The sequence below is a fragment of the Oncorhynchus mykiss genome, chromosome 6, assembly GCF_013265735.2.
Source record: "Oncorhynchus mykiss isolate Arlee chromosome 6, USDA_OmykA_1.1, whole genome shotgun sequence".
NCBI lineage: Eukaryota > Metazoa > Chordata > Actinopteri > Salmoniformes > Salmonidae > Oncorhynchus > Oncorhynchus mykiss.
The window spans coordinates 18,895,610-18,922,629 of record NC_048570.1 but is presented as its reverse complement, the minus strand read 5'-3'; the positions used below and the strand labels follow the sequence as shown (position 1 = coordinate 18,922,629).

Below are 27,020 nucleotides of genomic sequence, written 5' to 3'. Positions count from 1 at the left end.
GCTCCTGATGAGGTGGCGGATGGTCTCCTGAGGGATCTCCTCCCAGACCTGGACTAAAGCATCTGCCAACTCCTGGACAGTCTGTGGTGGATGGAGCGAGACATGATGTCCCAGATGTGCTCAATTGGATTCAGGTCTGGGGAACGGGCGGGCCAGTCCATAGCATCAATGCCTTCCTCTTGCAGGAACTGCTGACACACTCCAGCCACATGAGGTCTAGCATTGTCTTGCATTAGGAAGAACCCAGGGCCAACCGCACCAGCATATGGTCTCACAAGGGGTCTGAGGATCTCATCTCGGTACCTAATGGCAGTCAGGCTACCTCTGGCGAGCACATGGAGGGCTGTGCGGCCCCCCCAAAGAAATGCCACACCACACCATGACTGACCCACCGCCAAACCGGTCATGCTGGAGGATGTTGCAGGCAGCAGAAAGTTCTCCACGGCGTCTACAGACTCTGTCACGTCTGTCACATGTGCTCAGTGTGAACCTGCTTTCATCTGTGAAGAGCACAGGGCGCCAGTGGCGAATTTGCCAATCTTGATGTTCTCTGGCAAATGCCAAACGTCCTGCACGGTGTTGGGCTGTAAGCACAACCCCCACCTGTGGACGTCGGGCCCTCATACCACCCTCATGGAGTCTGTTTCTGACCATTTGAGCAGACACATGCACATTTGTGGCCTGCTGGAGGTCATTTTGCAGGGCTCTGGCAGTGCTCCTCCTGCTCCTCCTTGCACAAAGGCAGAGGTAGCGGTCTTGCTGCTGGGTTGTTGCCCTCCTACGGCCTCCTCCACATCTCCTGATGTACTGGCCTGTCTCCTGGTAGCGCCTCCATGCTCTGGACACTACGCTGACAGACACAGCAAACCTTCTTGCCACAGCTCGCATTGATGTGCCATCCTGGATGAGCTGCACTACCTGAGCCACTTGTGTGGGTTGTAGACTCCGTCTCATGCTACCACTAGAGTGAAAGCACCGCCAGCATTCAAAAGTGACCAAAACATCAGCCAGGAAGCATAGGAACTGAGAAGTGGTCTGTGGTCACCACCTGCAGAACCACTCCTTTATTGGGGGTGTCTTGCTAATTGCCTATAATTTCCACCTGTTGTCTATTCTATTTGCACAACAGCATGTGAAATTTATTGTCAATCAGTGTTGCTTCCTAAGTGGACAGTCTGATTTCACAGAAGTGTGATTGACTTGGAGTTACATTGTGTTGTTTAAGTGTTCCCTTTATTTTTTTGAGCAGTGTATTATACACATTTGCAAAAATTTCGAACCGATTTTTGCTTTTTCATTATGGGGTATTGTGTGTAGATTGATGAGGGGGGAAAACTGAAACCCTTTTAGAATAAGGCTGTAATGTAACAAAACGTGGAAAAAATCAAGGGGTCTGAATACTTTCCAAATGCACTGTATATACACTATATGCACACTACACTGACACTCACAAAACCCACACACATTCACATACATTAGATACGCACGCGCGCACACACACACACACACACACACACACACACACACACACACACACACACTCTCATCATATGCTACTCTGTTCATTATTGTTATCGTTATTATCTATTCTGATACCTAGTCACTTTACCCTGCCTTTATGTACACGTCTACCTCGTACCCCAGGGCATTGATCTGGTATTGGTATATACTGTAGCTTCATTCTTGTGTATTTTATTCTTCTTGTGTTACTATTTATATATTATATTTTTTACTCTGGATCGCTGATTTGATTTCACTTTTGTATAGTTTTTAGCCAGTAGTTTTGAATATTGCGCTCACGAGCCAAAAGTGGTCCCATAAAATTGTGTACTACGTCACATATGTGCAGATATGTGCAGCACGTCATTGCTCTCTGTCGCACTCTGCTGTGTGTGCGCATCTTTCTAGCTTTCACTCAAATGGCAAGGGGCTGAAGCACATTGGTTGGAACTCAAATTGCTATGGGGCTGGCCCACATGGGAAAATTTTTAGGGAAAATGGCGCTGCACAGTTCCATGAAACAGTCGCTTTCAAACTAGGGATTTTGTGGCTAATTGAGGTAAAACAGTAATTCTGCTCATAGATTATGCATGTATGAACTACATATTGACACATCCAGCCCAAAATGGGAGGTTTAAAAAATATATACTAGTTGCCAAAGTTCTGGAGCATGTGTTTAATGACCATAGTAATAAATGCCATGAAGCCAACCTTACTAGCGTTAACGCAAGTCTATGGTAATAGCATGCTAACTGTTACCACGCTAGTTACACAGAGATACAAAAATCCATGAGTTCATCTGGCTCTGGGGAACTTAATCTCGGTTACCCAGAAGAGAAAGTCTCACACGTTTGTAACTTCACATGCAGAATCTGACCATGAGAGATTTTGGGGAAGTAAATAAAGCAATTCATTGCCAAACCCCCAAAGTATCCTTTTAAGGCTGCATTAACACAGGCAACCCAATTCTGATATTTTTCCACTAATTGGACTTTTGACCAATCAGATCATGTCTTTTGCCAGTAATTGATCAAAAGATCAGAATTATGCTGCCTGTGTAAACAGTCGAAGTAGCAGACATCTATGGATGTGGGGAGATCCTCCAAATAAATACATAAATCACCCAACAAGTCAAATGCTTCCAGTCTCCTACTTGAACATCCAAGAAGCAAAGGACTAGATCCTGGAGTTTTTCTTGAACAGGTTTCAGACAGAAATCCTGGTAGTAATTATGTCTCACTTTGGTAAAGTAACAAGCTCACATACCCCGTATGTTATGCTTTGCCATGTAATGTTAACACTCTCCAACTGTGCGATCGCAACATTTCTAGATTGTGGTACTATTAAATATTGATAAAGGATTGTGAGCTAATAACAGCTGTATTCCATCCCACAAAATGCACTTGCTTCAGCTGCCTGAAAGTATTTATAGTTTCAAACGTTATGCTAATGTGGAACTCAAGCTGAATGTGTTAAAACAAACAAAAACATTATTACTAAGGAATGTAGAATACAGGCCAACAACTGAATCAAGAACTTGGTGAGTAACATCTTTATTCAAAAAGGGGAATGAAATCCAACCCAGCTCCTCAATTACATGACAACTCCATGGTCTCTTCCAGAGCACGTAACTGAACACAAACAGCGGTTGTACCACATCATATGGTCTATACAAAACAGAAAAAGAAAAGAAAAACTAGAAACAGGATCTACAGGCCCCCGTACTCTATTTTAAGTTGGCAGCATAGGTAATTAAATGTTAAGAGCATCTGGTCAGAGGACCTAAAACTACACACCATTTCACATTGCCCAGGACAGACTTGGGACTGTAGACACACTGACACTACACAGTAAAGAGGGTGGAGCTGTCATCATACAGTCCCTGAAAAAACAAAAGTACCACAATGGGGATAGGGAGAAGAGGGGGTAGCTATGGTACTGTACAAACTGCCATACTGTCCCTTCACAAAAAGGAATCAAACCAGGTTAAAACAGGAAACGAGTACAAGGAATTAATCCCTCTCATCCATACAAACATGTGAAGACAAGCCATTGCCACATTCATTAATTCTACAGTATTCATACACAATGCATGCCATTTACAATTGAGGCAAATCCACAATATATGCAATGGGATACAGAAATCTATGAAAGCCATCATTTGTTTATTCCAAATTGTCACATTCTGCTCAACAACAAAAAAGTATTATTCCCCCACCTTCATATCGCATTTTAAACTTGTTTAATATTTTTTTTGTAAGAACCCAAGCAAGAAAGGCACTGAGTGTTGGATATCTGTCAAATTTCCCAGCGGTCCCTTTAAGCCCTAAAAAATGAAAAGTAAAGTTCGCTGGTCGGCTCACTGTCAGGCTCTCTTTAGTCCTTCATACTGACTGAGGACATCTGTGGGGAGACAGGAACAATAACAGAATGTTAATGCCAATCCAGACCTTATGCATTCAAACGCAGTGTTTAGGGAGATTAAACAAGTCGTCACCCATAGAGATCTATCCCTCAATGGCCACCTCAGCTGCCATCTGTCCATTCAGCACTGCCTCTGTTGGGGTATCCTAAAAGAACAAGAAGAGTTTAGAACAGAGGGTGGTTGATTTTAAATACTTAAAGACTGATCACAATTGGTTGGGAGAGTTCAATACACTATAGGTTCCTACCTTGGGGGCGACGAGCTGCGTGTGACACTGCAGTTCTGAGATAACAGGGTGGGGGGCGGATAAATCTCCAGAGATGACATCAAGGACCGTCTTCTCATCTATGGCATCCTTTTTAGCCTCGATTTCCATCTGGGCTCCAATTTCCTCTTTAGCCTGTGAAAGGAAACGCAGACAGTCAATGTTGTTGAGCGCACCACTAAGTTTCAAGTTGTCACGTGCACAAGTACAGTGAAGTGCCTTTCTTGCAAGCTCTTTCCCAACAATGCTTCTTACCCCATGTGAACTCTGGCTTTGTGTATATGTACTGACGTGTAACTGATAGATGCACACACATTACATGTTTTTAAATGTATGTAAATTGTGTTACTTCCCCAGTTTCTGTGTTGTTGTGGGTTTGTATGTGTCTATGTGTGTATTTCGGGAAATAGCTTCCTGAAGTCCTAAGCAGCTGATTGGTCGGTCCCATCGATAATTGGAGCTCTGACCCCGCCCTCTCGTCAAAGGATACAGCTGTCTTCAATTAGACTCCTTCTGCAGCTTAAAAGCCAGAGTTCCTTTGTTAGGAAGAAAGAGCTTCTGGGTATGCCTCAGTATTGTTTGTTGCTCAGGGAGAGCGTCTTTGATATTCTGTGTTGGTTGTTGCTCAGACACTTTTTGTAAAGTATTTTGTAGCCGGTTCTGCGGCGGTATGTTTATGTCAAAAGGACTGTTTTGATTATTGAAATTGTTTGTATTAATCTGTTTAATTTGTTCCCAGGGGGGAAGGGGAAGGCACCTTGGGAGTGCTTAGGCAAGAGGCCTGTGGGCATACATATACTCGTAGTATGTACTGTCTATGCACACTAGGTAAGACCTGGGCGGACTACCCCCTGTATTTTGGTTAGCACGCCAGGTGGCGTTAAATAGATAAGTTGTGGGTAGGAGAGTGGGCTCTAACTTTTACTTTCTTTGCTTTGGTTCAGTCCAGACCCTTTGACCCAGAATTACTGTGTGAAGGAATAAATTCCCTGTTAACGGTGTAATTCTCTGCGTTTGTCATCCTTACCTGCACCTGCAATCCCATACCTCTTTCACTCCACGGAGTTGAGTGTTGCAGGGTGTTGCGTTCCCTCCAAAAGAAGCATGCGTAACAATTGTAAAGTTTTTTTTTTGGTCAGATGTATTTCTCGTTGTCTGACCCCAGTTAGACTAGCTGTCGCTAATGGGGATCCTAATTAATCAACACCAGAGTAGTAAAAAATAAACCAGTCCCACTACAGTACTTGGCATGCCTAATGCAATGAAACAAGCTGGAGCAGCCCACAACCAAGGGAATGAACAGAATGTAAAAAGGAAGACCACAAGGAGAGAGGCGAGGGAGGATCGATCCACAGACGGCAGAGAGAAACCCATGAGAGAGGAAGAACCCCTGGAATGCCACATTTCAAAATGTGCGAGAGCATTTAAAATGAGAAGTTATGAGAGGATAGCCTACACCCAAGTGTTTGATTATGTTAAGGTTATTATATAGCAAGGTGATTGAGTAAAGAGTTGGTTGAATTCATTATTCAAAATTAGTGAGTGGATGAGAAGTTTAGGTTATTATGATTCAACTCTGACCAGCAGGTCCTCTGAGCAGGGCCGGTAATTGGGTGGAAGTACATTGTCTCTCACCCTCATCTCTGTCATGTCTTTCTCCTCACACTCTGGCTCCTGAGACCAATCAGACAACAGGGTTACAGGAGTGTGTTTTGTGTGTCACGTCTGCTCTACTAAAGCATCTCTGCATAGAGAAATGTAGGAGACTCACGTCAATTACTTTATCAGCTGTGACAGGGGCGGGCTCAGTGACTAGAGTGATGTCGTTCAGCAACTCCGATAGGGCGTCAAGTGAATCCGTTGAGACTGCGGGCACCTGAACAGAGATGACATGCAGTCGGACTTGAGGAAGGGGACATCAGCAGGTGGTCATACTGTATGATTAAAGGTGTGCCAAAACAACATGTGACCACATCTGCATGCACACCAATATCCTCTTATTATTCTGGATACTCAATTATTCTGTTTTTTAGTTTACGCATACAAACATCATATCCCGTTTACAATAACACGAAAAAGCTTGTATCCCGGTTATGCGAAACCCCGAAAAGAAGCCTGGGATATGTTTCTTTCTGACAGGATACTGTGGCATGTAAACATCTTGTCCCTTTGACTGTTTTTCACTGTCTCCGCAGGGACTGTTTTACATATGGATTTTGTGATGTTTTCATCTGATTGTCAAACAAATCATTTAAAAAGAGTATGTTATAGCTGTGTAGTTCGATCCTCCATAACAATTTATTTTGCTGATACAACAGTATAGCCTACTGGTTTATGCTACTTTCACCCCTAATTTGGGTACTTTTCTGCCTATAATTTCCAAACTTTGGTAGGCCATTTGTCAACTATAGTTAGATACATGCAGCTTCTCTTCTTGTCATAACTTGTTGCTCAGAAGACTAAAGTAGTGTTCACCAGAATGAATGCACTAGTAATTTACAGTAGTTAACACCAGTAAAGTTGTCTATTTTGTTTAGGTAGCTGAGAAAATGATTAAACACGTTTCTGATAAGACTTCAGTTCATCTTGGGTGCATATTTTGTGGTTGAAATACTGTCTGCTTGCATAAGTGTCAAAGATAATGCAAATGCACATGTAACTTGTTTTCTTAAGAGATGCTGAAAGAAATCACATTACTCCACTCCTGTTCCTACAACAACAAAAAAAAAAATTACTGTAAGAAATGCTTAATTCTGCAGGAGTTAAAATGATATTACTCTACATGTGAGAGGTTATAGACCTACAGTCAGTGTCCAGATTTCAGTTACTATTCCATTTAACCCATATGAATTTAAAATGAGGAATATTCAGTTTATTCATGGAAACCGGGATATTCGTGAGCGGGATATCAAAGGTGCATGTAAACAGCTTATCCTGAACAAGACCTTAAGCGGGATACAGTGGCTTATCCTGAACAAGACCTTAAGCAGGATACAGTGGCTTATCCTGAACAAGACCTTAAGCGGGATACAGTGGCTTATCCTGAACAAGACCTTAAGCGGGATACAGTGGCTTATCCTGAACAAGACCTTAAGCGGGATACAGTGGCTTATCCTGAACAAGACCTTAAGCGGGATACAGTGGCTTATCCTGAACAAGACCTTAAGCGGGATACAGTGGCTTATCCTGAACAAGACCTTAAGCGGGATACAGTGGCTTGCTGTATTCACCCCCCTTGGCGTTCTTCATATTTTGTTCCCTTACAACCTGGAATTAAAATATATATATATTTTTTTTGGGGGGGGGGGGGGGGGGGTATCATTTGATTTACACAACATGCCTACCACTTTGAAGATGCAAAATATTTTCTTTTGTGAAACAAGAAGACAAAAAAAACAGAACTTGAGTGTGCAGAACTATTCACCCCCCAAAGTCAATGCTTTGTAGAGCCACCTTATGCAGCAATTACAGCTGCAAGTCTCTTGGGGTAGGTCTCTATAAGCTTGGCACATCTAGCAACTGGCATTTTTGGCCATTCTTCAAGGTAAAACTGCTCCAGCTCCTTCAAGTTGTACAGCAATCTTTAAGTCATACCACATATTCTCAATTGGATTGAGGTCTGGGCTTTGACTAGGCCATTCCAAGACATTTAAATGTTTCCCCTTAAACCACACGAGTGATGCTTTAGCAGTATGCTTTGGGTCATTGTTCTGCTAGAAGATGAACCTCCGTCCCAACTTAAATCTCTAGAAGACAAACAGGTTTCCCTCAAGAACTTCCCTGTTTTTAGCGCCATCCATCATTCCTTCAATTCTGACCAGTTTCCCAGTCCCTGCCGATGGAAAAACATAACCACAGCATGATGCTGCCACCACCATGCTTCACTGTGGGGATGGTGTTCTCGGGGTGATGAGAGGTGTTGGGTTTGTGCCAGACATCACGTTTTCCTTGATGGCCAAAAAGCTAAATTTTAGTCTCATCTGACCAGAGTACCTTCTTCCATATGTTTGGGGAGTCTCCCAAATCCCTTTTGACGAACACCAAACGTGTTTGCTTATTTAAAACTTTAAGCGATGGATTTTTTTCTGGCCATTCTTCCATAAAGCCCAGCTTTGTAGAGTGTACGGCTTAAAATGGTCTTATGGACAGATACTCCAATCTCCGCTGTGGAGCTTTGCAGCTCCTTCAGGGTTATCTTTGGTCTCTTTGTTGCCTCTGATTAATGCCCTCCTTGCCTGGTCTGTGAGTTTTGGTGGGCGGCCCTCTCTTGGCAGGTTTGTTGTGGTGCCATATTCTTTCCATTTTTTAATAATGGATTTAATGGTGCTATGTGGGACGTTCAAAGTTTGGGATATTTTTTTATTACCCAATCCTGATCTGTACTTCTCCACAACTTTGTCCCTGACCTGTTTGGAGAGCTCCTTGGTCTTCATGGTGCCGCTTGCCTGGTGATGCCTCTTGCTTAGTGGTGTTGCAGACTCCGGGACCCTTCAGAACAGGTGTGTGTGTATATATACTGAGATCATGTGACACTTAGATTGCACACATGTGGACATTATTTAACTAATTATGTGACTTCTGAAGGCAATTGGTTGCACCAGATCTTATTTAGGGGCTTCTTAGTAAAGGTGGTGAATACATATGCACGCATCGCTTTTCTATTTTTTATCAAGTTTTTTATCACATTTTTGAAACAAGTAATTTTTTTCATCTCACTTCACCAATTTGGACTATTTTGTATATGTCCATTACATGAAATCCAACAAAAAATCCATTAAAAATTACAGTTTGTAATGCAACAAAATAAGAAAAACTCTAGGGGGATGAATACTTTTGCAAGGTACTGTATGTGCACTGTATGTGCTACTATCTGGAATAATGTGCACACCTAAATGTGGTCATTGTGTGTATGTGTCAAGAGTGGGTATGATTGGAGCGCAAGTTTCACCTGCTCAGCCATGGCTGCTTCCACAACGGGAACAGATTCTGTGATGGCAAAGTCAGCCATTGTGTTGATGACAGGGTCTACTGAGGCCTGGAGAGAATAGACAAGAGTTATGAGCCCAATGTTCAGATATACAAATTCCAACTTCATTTCCATTTCAACTTTCTTACTTAGAAAAGTGAAAGGACTGAGAATGCCATATCTTGGTCAGCCTTACCTCTACGAGGAGCTCTGCTGGAGCGACCTCGGCTACAGGAGCTTCTTCAATCGGTGCTTCCACGGGCTTCCATAGCTTTTCTGGGATCATTTCTGTCTCCTGGGAGGTGAGAGGTTGGGGCACGTGTCAGTTTAACACCAAAGCAAAAATTATGGTGACAATCTACCATTGCTTCCTGGGTCCTGTTTGTATGAAGCAAACAGAAGTGTGAAGTGCTCCAGCGATCCTTCCTAATAGGAACGATCACTAGCCCAGCCTGCGTTGAACTGATACAAAAGCTTTGAAAATTCATCTAGATAATATGTCCCATGCGCTCCCTCTCCGGCCTCTAGGTCAACAGGCTGCTCATTATGGCACACACCTGTCACCATCACTCGCCTGGACTCCCTCACTTCCTTGATTACCTGCCCTATATATGTCACTCCCTTTGGTTCCTTCCGCAGTTGTCATTGTTTCTGTTTCCTGTCTGTGCTTCTTGTTTTGTATTATGTTCCATTTAATTGTTTTACCTTTATTTAACTAGGCAAGTCAGTTAAGAACAAATTCTTATTTTCAATGACAGCCTAGGAACAGTGGGTTAACTGCCTGTTTCAGGGGCAGAAAGACAGATTTTTACCTCGTCAGCTCGGGGATTTCGGTTACTAGTCCAACACTCTAACCACTAGGCTACTTGTAGCCCCATTTTATGTTCTGACTCTCAGTGCACATCTTCAGAATGTATAAGAAGTTGCACAATTTTAAAAAGATACCGAGCAAAAATATAAAGTGTTGGCCCCATGTTTCATGAGCTGAAATAAAATATCCCTGAAATTTCCCGCTAATTTCGCGCATACTTTGTGCACAAATTTGTTTACATCCCTGTTAGTGAGCATTTCTACTTTGCCAAGATAATCCATCCACCTGACAGGTGTGACATACTAAGAAGCTGATTAATCAGTATGATCATTACACAGGTGCACCTTGTGCTGGGGACAATAAAAGGCTACTAAGACGTGCAATTTTGTCACACAACACAATGCCAGAGATGTCTCAAGTTTTGAGGGAGCTTGCAATTGACATAATGACTGCAGGAATGTCCACCAGATCTGTTGCCAGATAATTGAATGTTCATTTCTCTACCATAAGCCGCCTCCAACGTCTTTTTAGAGAATTTGGCAGTATGTCCAATCGGCCTCACAACCACAGACCACATGTAACCACACCAGTCCAGGATGAAACTGTGGGTTTTTTACAACAAACAATATCTGCACAACCTGTCAAACCTTCTCAGAGAAGCTCATCTGCATGCTAGCCGTCCTCACCAGGGTCTTGACCTAACAGCAGTTTGGCGTCGTAATCGACTTCAGTGGGAAAATGCTCACATTCGATGGCCACTGGCATGCTGGAAAAGTGTGCTCTTCACAGATGAATCCCAGTTTCACCTGTACAGGACAGATCTGTACACAATTCCTGGAAGCTGAAAATGGCTCAGTTCTTCCATGGCCTGCATACTTACCAGACAAGTCACCCATTGAGCATGTGGGATGAACTGGATCGACGTGTACAACAGCGTGTTCCAGTTCCCGCCAATATCCAGCAAACATTCCACAGGCCACAATCAACAGCCTGATCAACTCTATGTGAAGGAGTTGTGTCGTGCTGCATGAGGCAAATTGTGGTCACACCAGATACTGACTGGTTCTGATCCATGACCCTACCTTTTTTCCAAGGTATCTGTGACCAACAGATGCATATCTGTATTCCCAGTCATGTGAAATCCATAGATTAGGGCCTGATGAATTATGAACTGTAACTCAGTAAATTCTTTGAAATTGTTGCATGTTGCGTTTATATTTTTGTTCAATGTCATGAGAAATTAGCTTACCACTGGAACCTCTTCAGGTGCCTCTGTCATAACAGTCTCATGCTGAAAAGAGGAGAAATTACAAGAAAAAATTCTAAATGAAAAAAAATGATCAGATGCTTTCTGAATGCAGTTTAAGAGAAAAGGGAAGGAACAGAGCAAACCACACACTACATGCACATTCACAAAAGACAACATCACGTAACAGGACACAAAGGGCTTGAGTTGAGTTTTCAACAGAGGCAGAGAAATGTAGCACCTCTTCTACATCAATATCTTCAGGAATGGCTTCAGCTTTGACGATAGGACTGTCTCCGTCTTTGATTCCCGACAGTTCAAGTTCAGCTTCTACAACTGGGGCAGCTTCGGCCTTGACCATGGGATCGGGCTCTGGTTCTTCCTCAACTACTGCCTCTACTTTCGCTTGGACCTCGTCAACTATTTCAGCCTCCACTTCAGCCTCCACTTCAGCCTCGATCCACGGCTCATCATGAGTCTAAACATGCAGTGGAACACCGTCAAACGCCACACCATGCAAGGGCAGTGTGGCTGATATACACACAGTAGGCTACTACTGAAACACCTTAGATTCACTACAGATTCTGCCTTGCACCTGAGCCCGGTTTCCCGATAGCGATGGAATTTAGGCTTGCGAGTGTTTTAACGATGCATCTTTCTTACATTGGCTGAAGATGCGTTTCCCAAAACACCCCTCAGAGAGAGCGGTCGCTAAGTGCATCGTTGGAGCATGTGTCAATACTGATAGGAACAAAAGAGAGCGCTGCTCTCAGATCAGCTTTCTCTATTCAAATCTTACCGTAACATTATAATTATTTCACACTACAGATGACTGATCACCCCCTAGAACAATATTACCACCTACGGGTGTAAATATTTAGGTGGCTAATTCTAATGCTTACCCAATAAAAATCCATTAATTCATCATTGCGCACATTAGACAACACATCATGAAATATATTGAGAAATTAAAGACAGTAGTCTAGAAGTAGCTAAATAGAACTCAACAGAGATGGATAAACCCTGTGATTGTATGTTTAGTGGAGATTTTCTGTGTAAAGTGACACGGGAGGGGGAAAAAAGCACCCTACGATGCACTTAGCTGTTCTACGAGTGGTCTGAGGCAGGCGTTAAATTACTAACGTTTTCAAGTGCAACCTTAATAACGATGGTTTTGGGAAACCGGGCCCAGTATCACTTGGACTAAAATGGCATGCACTATATTATTTTCATGTTGCACAGTGACAGACTAGCGACAAAGGTAATATTTTACCTGTGCGATATCTGTGGTAATGGCTACGGAGTTTGCGACCTGAACCTGAATAGGGACAACAAGGAGTTAGTGTACATATTTATAAAATAAAGAGTACCGTTAATGGTCCGACTTAATGCAGAAGGAGAGGTAGTTGTTGAACACACTGGTAGTGAAAAGGTGGGAGGAAGGTGTCATACTAGTAGGAACACCTTTATTTTTAATGGTATTTTAGGGGGTGGATCAGCTTTAATAATGCAAATATATTGTGTCTTCTGTCAATGCAATTGTCTGCATAATTTCCAATCCCCATATATATATTTGTACTTTATTATTTTCCCCTAACCCTACCACCCCTCTCCTAATTGGACTAAGCTAATGGATTCTACTTCCAGCTTTACATACTATATACATTTTACAGACACAGTATATTATACATTAGTTATTTTTGTTTGTTTTTAGTCTCATGCTTCAGCTACCCTCAACCCCTCCCATCTATCTCTGAACACCATCCAGTTTACATTTTGTATTTGCCATATACAGTGCCTTGCGAAAGTATTCGGCCCCCTTGAACTTTGCGACCTTTTGCCACATTTCAGGCTTCAAACATAAAGATATAAAACTGTATTTTTTTGTGAAGAATCAACAACAAGTGGGACACAATCATGAAGTGGAACGACATTTATTGGATATTTCAAACTTTTTTAACAAATCAAAAACTGAAAAATTGGGCGTGCAAAATTATTCAGCCCCTTTACATTCAGTGCAGCAATCTCTCTCCAGAAGTTCAGTGAGGATCTCTGAATGATCCAATGTTGACCTAAATGACTAATGATGATAAATACAATCCACCTGTGTGTAATCAAGTCTCCGTATAAATGCACCTGCACTGTGATAGTCTCAGAGGTCCGTTAAAAGCGCATAGAGCATCATGAAGAACAAGGAACACACCAGGCAGGTCCGAGATACTGTTGTGAAGAAGTTTAAAGCCGGATTTGGATACAAAAAGATTTCTCAAGCTTTAAACATCCCAAGGAGCACTGTGCAAGCGATAATATTGAAATGGAAGGAGTATCAGACCACTGCAAATCTACCAAGACCTGGCCGTCCCTCTAAACTTTCAGCTCAAGGACAAGGAGAAGACTGATCAGAGATGCAGCCAAGAGGCCCATGATCACTCTGGATGAACTGCAGAGATCTACAGCTGAGGTGGGAGACTCTGTCCATAGGACAACAATCAGTCGTATATTGCACAAATCTGGCCTTTATGGAAGAGTGGCAAGAAGAAAGCCACTTCTTAAAGATATCCATAAAAAGTGTCATTTAAAGTTTGCCACAAGCCACCTGGGAGACACACCAAACATGTGGAAGAAGGTGCTCTGGTCAGATGAAACCAAAATTGAACTTTTTGGCAACAATGCAAAACGTTGTGTTTGGCGTAAAAGCAACACAGCTGAACACACCATCCCCACTGTCAAACATGGTGGTGGCAGCATCATGGTTTGGGCCTGCTTTTCTTCAGCAGGGACAGGGAAGATGGTTAAAATTGATAGGAAGATGGATGGAGCCAAATACAGGACCATTCTGGAAGAAAACCTGATGGAGTCTGCAAAAGACCTGAGACTGGGATGGAGATTTGTCTTCCAACAAGACAATGATCCAAAACATAAAGCAAAATCTACAATGGAATGGTTCAAAAATAAACATATCCAGGTGTTAGAATGGCCAAGTCAAAGTCCAGACCTGAATCCAATCGAGAATCTGTGGAAAGAACTGAAAACTGCTGTTCACAAATGCTCTCCATCCAACCTCACTGAGCTCGAGCTGTTTTGCAAGGAGGAATGGGAAAAAAATGTCAGTCTCTCGATGTGCAAAACTGATAGAGACATACCACAAGCGACTTACAGCTGTAATCGCAGCAAAAGGTGGCGCTACAAAGTATTAACTTAAGGGGGCTGAATAATTTTGCACGCCCAATTTTTCAGTTTTTGATTTGTTAAAAAAGTTTGAAATATCCAATAAATGTCGTTCCACTTTATGATTGTGTCCCACTTGTTGTTGATTCTTCACAAAAAAATACAGTTTTATATCTTTATGTTTGAAGCCTGAAATGTGGCAAAAGGTCGCAAAGTTCAAGGGGGCCGAATACTTTCGCAAGGCACTGTACAGTGCATTCGGAAAGTATTCAGACCCCTTGACTTTTTCCACATTTTACGTTACATCTTTATTCTAAAATATATTAAATCAGTCAGTCTTCATCGTCAAGGTACTCATCGGCATTGCTGTGTGTACGTGTGATATCTGTAATAAAACAAAATAGGAAGGAAGAGCTGAGGCCAGTAACACTTCCAAGAGATTCAATTACATTTAATGGAATTAAAACATTTCCTCTCATGACCCCAAAGTACAACTATGTTCCAGTGTGGACTGGACAGTTCTTTATTGGGGGTTCCTCGCTTTGGCATCTTGAATTCTTAGTAGTGTTACTGAAATACAGTGCATTCGGAAAGTATTCAGACCCTTTCTCCACATTTTGTTACTGCCTTATTCTAAAATAAAATAAAGCATTTTCCTCATCAATCTACACACAATGCCCTACAATGACTAAGTAAAAACAGGTTTAGAAATGTTTGCTAAAGTATTCAGAACCTTTGATATGAGACAAAAAAAATGAGCTCAGGTGCATCCTGTTTCCATTGATCATCCTTGAGATGTTTCTACAACTTGATTGGAGTCCACCTGTGGTTAATTCAATTGACTGAACATGATTTGGAAAGGCACACACCTGTCTATAAGGTCCCACAGTTGACAGTGCATGTCAGAGCAAAAACCAAGCCATGAGGTCGAAGGAAATGTCTGTAGAGCTCCGAGACAGGATTGTGTCGAGGCACAGATCTGGGGAAGGGTACCAAAAAATGTCTGCAGAATTGAAGGTATCCAAAAACACAGTGGCCTCCATCACTCTTAAATGGAAGAAGTCTGGAACCACCAAGACTCTTCCTAGAGCTGGCCGCCCGGACAAACTGAGCAATCGGGGGAGAAGGGCCTTGGTCAGGTAGGTGACCAAGAACCCGATGGTCCCTCTGACAGAGCTCCAGAGTTCCTCTGTGGAGATCAGAGAACCTTCCAGAAGGACAACCATCTCTGCAGCACTCCACCAATCAGGCCTTTATGATAGTGTGGGCAGGCGGAAGCTACTCCTCAGTAAAAGGTACATGACAGCCCACCTGGAATTTGCCAAAAGGCAACTAAAGACTCTCAGACTATGAGAAACAAGATTCTCTAGTCTGATGAAACGAAGATTGAACTCTTTGTCCTGAATGCCAAGCATCACGTCTGGAGGAAACATTGCACCATCCCTATGGTGAAGCATGGTGGTGGCAGCATGCTGTGGGGATGTTTTTCAGCAGCAGGGACTGGGAGAGTAGTAAAGATGAACAAAGCAAATTACAGAGAGATCCTTGGTGAAAACCTGCTCCAGAGTGCTCAGGACTTCAGACTGGGGCAAAGAGATTAATCTTCCAGCAGGACAACAACCCTAAATATACATCCAAGACAACGCAGGAGTGGCTTCAGGACAAGTCTCTGAATGTTCTTGAGTGGCCCAGCCAGAGCCCGGACTTGAACCCGATTGAAAATCTCTGGAGAGACCTGAAAATAGCTGTGCAGCGATGCTCCCCATCCAACCTGACAGAGCTTGGGAGGATCTGCAGAGAAGAATGTGAGAAACTCCCCAAATATATGTTGCCAATCTTATACCCAAGAAGACTCGAGGCTGTAATCGCTGCCAAAGGTGCTTCAACAAAGTACTGAGTAAAGGGTCTGAATACTGATGTAAATGTGGAAAAAGTCAAGTGGCCTGAATACTTTCTGAATTTTTAAACTGTGCTGTGTTTCACAAAAGTTATGAACCTTTCTATTCTCATACTGTAGTTTAGAGATTGTCAATTAAAGATAAACCCTTTTGCTATGAGTATTATTATATTATTGATCGATTGACTATTACTTTTCAGATCACCCAGCAGAGCTATTTGCAGAGTTAACTCCAGGTACAGTGCCTTGCGAAAGTATTCGGCCCCCTTGAACTTTGCGACCTTTTGCCACATTTCAGGCTTCAAACATAAAGATATAAAACTGTATTTTTTTGTGAAGAATCAACAACAAGTGGGACACAATCATGAAGTGGAACGACATTTATTGGATATTTCAAACTTTTTTAACAAATCAAAAACGGAAAAATTGGGCGTGCAAAATTATTCAGCCCCTTTACTTTCAGTGCAGCAAACTCTCTCCAGAAGTTCAGTGAGGATCTCTGAATGATCCAATGTTGACCTAAATGACTAATGATGATAAATACAATCCACCTGTGTGTAATCAAGTCTTCGTATAAATGCACCTGCACTGTGATAGTCTCAGAGGTCCGTTAAAAGTGCAGAGAGCATCATGAAGAACAAGGAACACACCAGGCAGGTCCGAGATACTGTTGTGAAGAAGTTTAAAGCTGGATTTGGATACAAAAAGATTTCCCAAGCTTTAAACATCCCAAGGAGCACTGTGCAAGCGATAATATTGAAATGGAAGGAGTATCAGACCACTGCAAATCTACCAAGACCTGGCCGGCCCTCTAAACTTTCAGCTCATACAAGGAGAAGACTGATCAGAGATGCAGCCAAGAGGCCCATGATCACTCTGGATGAACTGCAGAGATCTACAGCTGAGGTGGGAGACTCTGTCCATAGGACAACAATCAGTCGTATATTGCACAAATCTGGCCTTTATGGAAGAGTGGCAAGAAGAAAGCCATTTCTTAAAGATATCCATAAAAAGTGTTGTTTAAAGTTTGCCACAAGCCTCCTGGGACACCAAACATGTGGAAGAAGGTGCTCTGGTCAGATGAAACCAAAATTGAACTTTTTGGCAACAATGCAAAACGATATGTTTGGCGTAAAAGCAACACAGCTGAACACACCATCCCCACTGTCAAACATGGTGGTGGCAGCATCCCTGTCCCTGCTTTTCTTCAGCAGGGACAGGGAAGATGGTTAAAATTGATGGGAAGATGGATGGAGCCAAATACAGGACCATTCTGGAAGAAAACCTGATGGAGTCTGCAAAAGACCTGAGACTGGGACGGAGATTTGTCTTCCAACAAGACAATGATCCAAAACATAAAGCAAAATCTACAATGGAATGGTTCAAAAATAAACATATCCAGGTGTTAGAATGGCCAAGTCAAAGTCCAGACCTGAATCCAATCGAGAATCTGTGGAAAGACCTGAAAACTGCTGTTCACAAATGCTCTCCATCCAACCTCACTGAGCTCGAGCTGTTTTGCAAGGAGGAATGGGAAAAAATGTCAGTCTCTCGATGTGCAAAACTGATAGAGACATACCCCAAGCGACTTACAGCTGTAATCGCAGCAAAAGGTGGCGCTACAAAGTATTAACTTAAGGGGGCTGAATAATTTTGCACGCCCAATTTTTCAGTTTTTGATTTGTTAAAAAAGTTTGAAATATCCAATAAATGTCGTTCCACTTCATGATTGTGTCCCACTTGTTGTTGATTCTTCACAAAAAAAATACAGTTTTATATCTTTATGTTTGAAGCCTGAAATGTGGCAAAAGGTCGCAAAGTTCAAGGGGGCCGAATACTTTCGCAAGGCACTGTAAATGTTGCAGTTCTTCAGTCATTCCTGAACCTGCAACCAAAAACAAGCTACATATGGACCGTACCAAATCAAAAGTATCTATTGATTATGTCTCTTCGCGGAAAAATCTGCAAAGCTATAACATTCTATTGGTTGCACGAATTTGGTATAATAATTAACATTTTGCATCCGGCGTTGTTTTGTGTATCAGTTCATAAACCAAGTGTGATGGAATCGGTACATCGAAAATCTCTTCCCAACTATTTTGCGATCTGTATGTCTGTACATTTTTTGGTCCTTACAACCAGCTTATTGCAGCATTACCGCAAAAATGGAAGAGGCAAGTAAGGAACTTGTCTGTTAGCCCTGCATTAAAGACCAACATTGGATAAAGAAAATTGTTATAAAAAAAAATAAGTATACCAGTTTTGGTATACTTATTTTTTTTTATAACAATTTTCTTTATCCAATGTTGGTCTTTAATGCAGGGCTAACAGACAAGTTCCTTACTTGCCTCTTCCATTTTTGCGGTAATGCTGCAATAAGCTGGTTGTAATTTTGGATAGAGCAGACATTTCCATGTATTTTTGTTAGCTGCATGTAGGAACACCTCTCTGTAGACAGGCTTGTTCTTTGTTCAGACCCTGCTGCTCAACCAGAGCCATGTTTGAGCAACAGCAGATGACTTGTGGGAGAATTTCGGGGTGCCCGGGGGCTCCATGACTGGTTCAGCGAGTTGAGGAACAGAGTTCAGTGAGTTGATTGGAGGGGGGGGTCAGAGGGGGTTACCTTAAATTCAGCAAAAGCTGACACAGGGGCCTCAGGAATGGGTATGGCCTGGAAGAAGTAGAGAGAAAGGAGTTGTTATGAATATACATTTTGCTGACTGCTATAGTCAAATGGAAATAAAGTTAAACTAGCCTGATATTGGAGTGGCAGAGTAGAAGTCATCCGGTTTGGAACATCAAGTTAGGATTAAGCAATTCAGATTTAAATTCTGTATTAAATAATTAATTCAACTACATGATGGAATTGTATTTTAGAAACAGTGGTGGGTGGGTCGGTGGTGCCCAATTGTTATGTTTTTCACCCATGTGTAAAAAATGCAAGGTTTTGCTAAATATACTTTCAGAGATCATAAACCTTTCCTTAGAAAATACACTAGGGGTACACTGCACACACACCTCCCTCAGTGCTGGCTTTGTGTCGACTACATAGGAGTCTGTGTGTGGGGGGGTATGGAACACGAAGTGACGTTAGAGCCAATTACATAATACCAGAGATCTGCCACACCCCCCTCCTATCTCCCTCTCTCCATGGCAGGCAGAGAAAAAATAACAAATATCTATTGATAGCTCAAGATGGAGGTTACGAGGAAACCATCTTTGCCCTCACCCCCTCCCCTCCCATCCGCCAAGCCTTTGTCTTCTGTGCCACATGGTCCATCTCTCCACCTCGGTGCATAATTCACAGCATGCACACTTGGTACTGAACACACACTGTGCTGTCAGGTGTGTTGACCAATACTGACACTGTCTACAGCACATCATTTGTGCAGAGATTGTAAATAATTTACAATTTCTGGGACTGGAGCATACCCTCCTACATAAAGTCTATATGCTACTTTACAAATTACACGAACCAGGCCAGAAAAAAGCCTGTCTAAAACGGGTACCCTATTGGAGGGAGATAGATCACACTAATCACACGACCTCCACATTGACGAAACCTCAGAACGTGGTCAAACACCGAAATTATACAAACTGCAGATAGAACACAACTGTTCAAATGGGCTGTTATGTTTATTTAATTTAATATTTATTTAACTAGGCAAGTCACTTAACAACAAATTCTTATTTACAATGACGGGCCTACCAAAAGGCCTCCTGCGGGGACCGGGGCTGGGATTAAAAAATATATATATAATAATAATAAAATAAATGTAGGACAAAACACACATTACGACGAGACAACACTACATAAAGAGCGACCTAAGATAACAACATAGCATGGCAGCAACACATGACACACAGCATGGTAGCAGCACAACATGACAACAACATGATAGCAACACAAAACATGATAAAAACATTATTGGGAACAGACAACAGCACAAAGGGCAAGAAGGTAGAGACAACAATACATCATGCAAAGCAGCCACAACTGTCAGTAAGAGTGTCCATGATTGAGTCTTTGAATGAAGAGATTGAGATTAAACTGTCCAGTTTGAGTGTTCGTTGCAGCTCGTTCCAGTCGCTAGCTGCAGCGAACTGAAAAGACGAGCATCCCAGGGATGTGTGTGCTTTGGGGACCTTTAACAGAAAAAGTCATCAGCATTTTTCTAGCACGTTATGTTACTAAGACAAGGGGTCTAAAAGTGTTCCGTTGAAGGGACCATAACTATACTGAACAAGCACGTAGTCTATAGCTCCAGGTAAGTAAATATATAGCTTGGGTAGAGCTGTGTAGAGGGAGGGAGAGACTGTGGGCTACAGGCCTTCCACTGGCAGCCTATATTCACATAGCCACAGCCGCTACTACCATCCCTAGCTGTTGTGGAACACTGTGTACCAAACTGGTCTGATCGCAGCTCTGTCTCGCCAAAATGTACAAAACTGATCCTAGTGCAGCCCTTTCTATCAGACAGACCACAATTTAACGCCTTCAGAGCGCATTATGGACATAATGATCCTAGTACACACCCCCTTCCTCCTCCTCCTTCCTAGCAGCCAAGTTCCTGTTTTTGCTGTATAAGCTAGGGAACGATATACCCACAATGTAAAAAACGAACAATGACATTTACTACAGAAATCCTGACAGAGCTAAATGGCACTCCAATTCCAATGGAGGGGAACTTTTGGAGAACACAATAGAGAAATGATTCAGCCCATATAGGAGAGCTAGCCTCCTGTTATATTCTGGAGAAGCTTCCTATATGGTAAATTCTTCCACATGTGGGAGAGAGAGAGATGGGTGAAGTGGGGAAAAAAATGGTCACCTTTCATAACAAATGCCTAGTTTCAGTCAGCCCAGGAAGGCAGGCACTAGAAAGGTGGGGGACATCATGCAGAGGCACTAGGTGACAACAGGTGCCAGACAGAAAGTGCACCTCTATAGGGGCCCCATAAGTGGGCACACAAGAGGGGAAGAGCAGGAAAGAGGAAGAGCCAAGAGAGAAAGCTGCCTGGTACAAAATGTTTGGCCTCAGATGCCCCACCCTCCCCATCCAGGATAAGATTACCACAACCCCCATCAGAGGGGGGGGGGGGGGGGGGGGCTCACCTGTGTCTCTACGGTGACGTCCAGTAGGGGTGTGGAGTCTAGGGGCCTTGGCCCCCTCAGCCAGCTGAATATGAGCCCCATCGTGAAGAAACCGCAACCGACTGACTGACCAGAGCCACCAACTGTCAAGCCTTTCTCTACCAGCACCAACGGTTTATGGATTTGGGCAAGTGCAGTGTCTCAGTGCTCCTATGTTTAGATTACAAGGATGTGCAAATCTTACCAACTAAATAAAACTATCCTGATACCGAGTGTGTATAACACACCCACTATGTGTGTGCGTGAGTCCAAAGTACTTTTATGAAAGCGTGTTTCTGTGTGTGTGTGTGTGTGTGTGTGTGTATGTGTGTAAAGGTGAAATAAAAAAAATCTATAAAAAATGTGTGTGTGTGTGTGTGTCTAAGGCGTTTCTGGCATGTCTACGATGAGCGCAGCAGCATAGGGCTGAGGAAAAGAGGGCTGGGTGGGCTGGGGGGGGCGGGGATCCAAGGGCTGAACACCGCCTGGGCCCTCAGAGCCTGCAAGGGGAGTGAGGGGCTGGTACTTTACTGTGGAGCTCTATCGGCTGACCGTGAGTGCATCATCATATATAACCACCCCCTCATCCCTCGCTAAACACTCACATACATGTGAGAGCACATGTCAGCACGCACGTCATATGGGGTCATAGCTACAGCACTGGAGGAACTTTGGAAAATATTGCAACTGAACTAACGCCAGTCATGTGTAGGGGAAAGTGTTAGCTAACCTGGTTCATTAGAAAACCTTAAAACAGCTTTAGAGGAAAGTAATCTCATGTTATTAAGTTACTCTTACCACAATCTTCTGGAAAACACAAGTGAAATCAGTTTTAGAACAGACAAATCCATCCAAGACAAATTACAGTAGCCAAGGTTAATGTATAGTGACTGCAACAGGGGCCCTGCCCACACTCCTGTACATGTACAGCCTCTGTTAAATAGAACATACTGTTCTCCTACTGCCCCCCCCCCCCCCCCCCATCTCATTTCCACACCACGCTGACGCTACTTCATCTCATTTCCATGGAAAGCAACCAATGCAACCAATTTGCACAGCAAAGCAACCAGGGAACCATTTTGCACAGCAAAGCAACCAGGGAACCATTTTGCACAGCAAAGCAACCAGGGAACCATTTTGCACAGCAAAGCAACCAGGGAACCATTTTGCACAGCAAAGCAACCAGGGAACTATTTTGCACAGCAAAGATAGAACTTTACTCAAGTGTTGGGTGCTGGTTTAATGTTAAGTACAGAAACTATGTCACTTGTGAAAAGAAATGTAAAAAAATCAGTCTATGCCCAACATGTCCGAAACCACCTGAACCCATATCTTCCCCATTCCCAAACAAATTCAAAATGGGAGAGCAGGTCCTTACCTCAGTTACTGGCTCAGTCTCTGGAATTATGCTTTCTTCAAATTCCTGCCCTGCTGCAGTTTCTTCTGTAGGGGGCTCAACAGGAGCTTCTGCTTCTACGACTGGGGCCTCGACTGGGACTTCTTCTGGAGCCTCGACTGGGACTTCTTCTGGAGTCTCGACTGGGACTTCTTCTGGGGCCTCGACTGGGACTTCTTCTGGGGCCTCGACTGGGACTTCTTCTGGGGCCTCGACTGGGACTTCTTCTGGGGCCTCGACTGGGACTTCTTCTGGGGCCTCGACTGGGACTTCTTCTGGGGCCTCGACTGGGACTTCTTCTGGGGCCTCGACTGGGACTTCTTCTGGGGCCTCCCCTGGGGCCTTGACTGGGACTTCTTCTGGAACTTCTTCTGGGGCCTCGACTTCAACCTCCACTGGAGCTTCGACTGGGGTCTCAACTTCAACCTCAGCTGCTACCACTTCAGGCTCTACCACCGCCACCACAGCCTCAGGCTCTGGTACTTTGACTGGGGCCGGTGGCTGTACGAATGGGACCTTTACTACTATAGTGGGGTGAATAAGGGGGTGACAATTGGATATTTCAGGGGGCTTTACGACTGGGACCTTTACTACTGGAGGGGGTGAGAGAAGGGGGGGACAATTTAATATTTCAAGGGGGGGTGCCACGGCAGCCACTCCTGGGGTTCCTTTGCCTGCGCCAGTAGAATGCTGCTCCTCAAGGACTCTCCTCTGGGCCTGCTGCTCAACACAAAGACAGAGAGAGAAGTGTGTCTGATGAACTTTACTATGAATCCCTCTGCTTTGATTAAACAGTGAGAGATGGAGAGAAAAAATATGAGGAGAGGTTGCTGAAGGTAATCCAGCCAGAGGGCTGTTTGTTATTGAATTACTTGTCTAGTTTGGAGTTAAGGGGAGAGGGTCTATTCTATTCGATGAAATACCAGGAATACCAAACTAGGACCAACATGTTTTCCCAGAGAGAACAGAGGACTTAACCTTTGGGCTATGGTGCCAATCAATGTGGCGGAGAGGGGGGGGGGGGGTTAGATAATGGTGGTAAATTGTCTGACTCCGAGTGATTCTGACACGTCAAGTCAGGCGGGACCGAAACCCCCGAGTCAGCAGGGCTCAGGGCTAGGGATGGGGCCCCGCAGGGCAGACTGAACTAATCACATCAATCTTATTATAATCATGTTATAATCACACCCTATGCCTCGTTAGCTGCGAGAGAGGCCCGGCCAGCCAGCAGAGTTTACAGAGCTGCCAAGTGCATAAACTCAGTGAGTGTACATAAAAAAACAGCTCTGCCTTTTGGTCTGTCAGTCAAAACAACACCTCCCGCCCCTTCGCACTGGTACGATTTAGGGTTAGGCCAGTCAATAAGAGTAGTCTTAAAACCATTTACCAGACATCGTCATCCTTTGGAAAGAAACTAGAGAGACTTGTTTGAAGGGGCAGGGGAGCACATGTAAAAAGCACAAGTTAAGAAAAGCACTGAAGCAGAACTGATTCCCCTGCTGTCTTGTTTTTGTTTAAAAAGATATTTATTGAAGTTTCACATTTTAATTTCACTATCAAATCATTCCCATAAATACACATCAACAACAATACATTTAATTACATAACATGATACAATTACATAATTGCATAACATGATACAGATTACAGTGTGCATGGAATATATATATATATATATATATATATATATTCTTATAGACATCTTGTCTTCCAAATTTTACTGTTCACAATATTTGTTTAGTAATGTCAATGCATATTATATATTATTGTTCACCATACTTCTTTAGTAATGTCATCCATGTAAATATCAAAGACACCCATGCACCTCCATAGATATCTTGAGCATGCAAAGGTGATAAGGATTTGGGATACGTTTTAATCTGGGCTTCTGTGACAGGTTTCAAAGATTGTACAGGCCCATGGCATGCATAAAATTCATTACCAAATACAGACTTGGTTTGAGTTAGAGGGGGGGGGGGGTGCTTAGGAGAATTCCAATCTCACCATACTGAGAAGTATTTGCAAGGAATCTTAAGTGTAGTGCATGTACAATGTTAACTGACTTACAGCAGACCTATGAAAGAGCCTTGGATAACATCTCAATTATTTGTAGAATATACATTGTAATTAATTGAAGAATGGACCTAGATGGTAACATTGTAGAAATGTGCCCCTTTGTTGCATAAGGTGATCTTGGTATAAATGGAGGGGGGGCACATGTTCTAAGATGGAAAACACATTTAACTTCTCTGGCCCTTCCCTTCGACACCGACCCCCCCCCCCCCCCCCCCCCCCCCCCCCCCCCCCCCCCCCCCCCCCCCCCCTTTATGAAGGAAAGGCTCTGCCGCCCTCCACCCAAGCCCTAGGTACAGAGTGTGCAGAGCATCTTGCAAGATATGTGCTTGTGTAAAATAGCAAATTATTGCCATTCCACCTCTGAATATACAATTAAGATGTTTTACTAATCCGACGAGTACTTTAAATGCTATAACTCCGCTCACGACAATTCAATGAATAGCTGACAGTTTATGCCCAATGACGAACCAAGCACTTGCAACCACAAACTTCGAGCGCAACCACTGCATATGAGCGCAATTTGCGCCGATGTTGCGTGCTTGTGATAAACCGTTCATTCAATTGACAAAATCTACGAACCAGCATGACCACGTCACTGATTGTTTATAACAATTTATAGATAACCTACTTGGCCGAGAAGCATACCCAGCGAGATCAAAATTTATGCACGGCCCTTATCAAACATTGCCAACAGCGCGCTGTGTTACCGCGCCGCATAGAGAGGAACGGAAAGCCAGCAAGGAGAGGAACGGCGAGCCACATCCAATGGATTGGAAGGGATGGATTGGAAATGATGTTGGGCATGTATGACGGACATATTGGCAGTGGTTTCTTCACATGCATCCACTCGGCTTAAAAATGCATGACTGAAGTAATTTAGGTTTGAAAAACAATTTAGTTAGCGTACAAGGAGGTTTGTTCATCCATGGTACCGATCCTTCATCCATTCCATACACACACACATAGTAATCGAAGTGCATTGAACATTTCATCCATTGAAATTGCATATTTTTAATGGATGAAATCTTCAATGGCCTTCAATTACCCGAGTGGATGAAAACATGGAGCGCAAATTAATTCCAAACATCGCAGGTGATCAAAGCCTAATTCAGTGGTTCCCAACCTATTTCGGTTACTGCACCACCAACTGAAGTTTGCTCTGCCCAGAGTACCCATGAAGTACTCATGTGCATTTTAACAGTTGTCCTAAAGTCTCATGAGTTTTCTCAATTACCCCCCGTTGATAGGCCAAGTACCCCCAGGTCCTAGTACCCCTATTTGGGAACCACTGGCCTAATTAGCTACAACACTGAGAAACTGAACGAGCCCAGGTGGTCCGCACTTACCACCCTTCTCATGCGGCGCTTGTTCTTCTTCCTCTTGCTGGGCATATTCGCGTTTTGAGTTCACGCAAGAAAGAACTATAAACTTTAAAAATAAAAAATGTGCCGAGAAACCCCGGTTTGATAACCAGATGTTACTGATGGACGGAACAATGTGGATGTTTTTAAAGCCCTTGTTGTTGTTTTTTTCATCTCTGCCTGGACCTATCGGGGAGGGAGATTGTGGAGGGGGCGTTGACGATAGAGGGGTGTGTGTGCCCCTTGGTTGATTAGCATCGAGTGGGCTTGCCTTGCCCACAAACTGGCGTTGTTTTCTGAAGTTATGCAACTCGTTTTGGACGGGTTCAGAAAACGTACCCAGCCCCCTTTTCGAGTTCGAATTTGTTGATTCTGTTTGAATTTTGAAATTGTGACCAAATGTTGTCTCACTCACGGTTGGCTTAGTCTTCCTCACGTTGTGTCCTATTTATGCGTCTCTGTTTAGAAAATGTGTAAACGACTGCTCATGACAGGATTTTAGCTCCGAAGAAATAGAGTAGGCATATCTTGTGAAGTGTGTTTGTCTCCGAGTTCAGTAATGAAAATCGATTGCAATAATCTGAGCAGCATCATAGATGAGCATGCGTGCGTTATGTTCTCCGTGCTCCCCCTCCGAGCGCTTCAGTAGCCCATCGCGATAGAGTGGTTTCGTGGCTGTAGCGCATTTAGAGTTCGATATATACCCAATAATCTAAAACAATTCATGCATTTAAAATAAATAGCACTTTGTCATAGACGGACAAGATTAATATGC

At 43.2% G+C, this 27,020-nt stretch overlaps 1 protein-coding gene across 5 annotated transcripts; it reads right to left on the bottom strand.

Annotated features, from left to right (window-relative positions):
* Positions 1-3,037: 3,037 nt before the first annotated feature.
* Positions 3,038-26,714, bottom strand: LOC110525396 (fibrous sheath CABYR-binding protein). Of its 5 annotated transcripts, XM_036979537.1 has the most exons (14): positions 26,231-26,714; positions 23,091-23,528; positions 22,791-22,946; positions 18,902-18,949; positions 12,487-12,531; positions 11,455-11,691; positions 11,217-11,258; positions 9,353-9,451; positions 9,139-9,225; positions 5,962-6,066; positions 5,772-5,864; positions 4,173-4,325; positions 3,998-4,070; positions 3,038-3,903 (listed from the first exon to the last, which is right to left on the bottom strand). In XM_036979537.1, the coding sequence occupies exons 1-13, from the start codon at positions 26,273-26,275 to the stop codon at positions 4,008-4,010; spliced, it is 1,611 nt and encodes a 536-aa protein (XP_036835432.1). In that variant the 5' UTR covers positions 26,276-26,714; the 3' UTR covers positions 3,038-3,903; positions 3,998-4,007. The 5 variants fall into 5 exon arrangements, with proteins under 5 accessions (XP_036835432.1, XP_036835429.1, XP_036835430.1 ...); XM_036979534.1 differs by having other exon boundaries at positions 22,791-23,528; XM_036979535.1 differs by having other exon boundaries at positions 5,826-5,864; positions 22,791-23,528.
* Between the last annotated feature and the right edge of the window lie 306 nt (positions 26,715-27,020).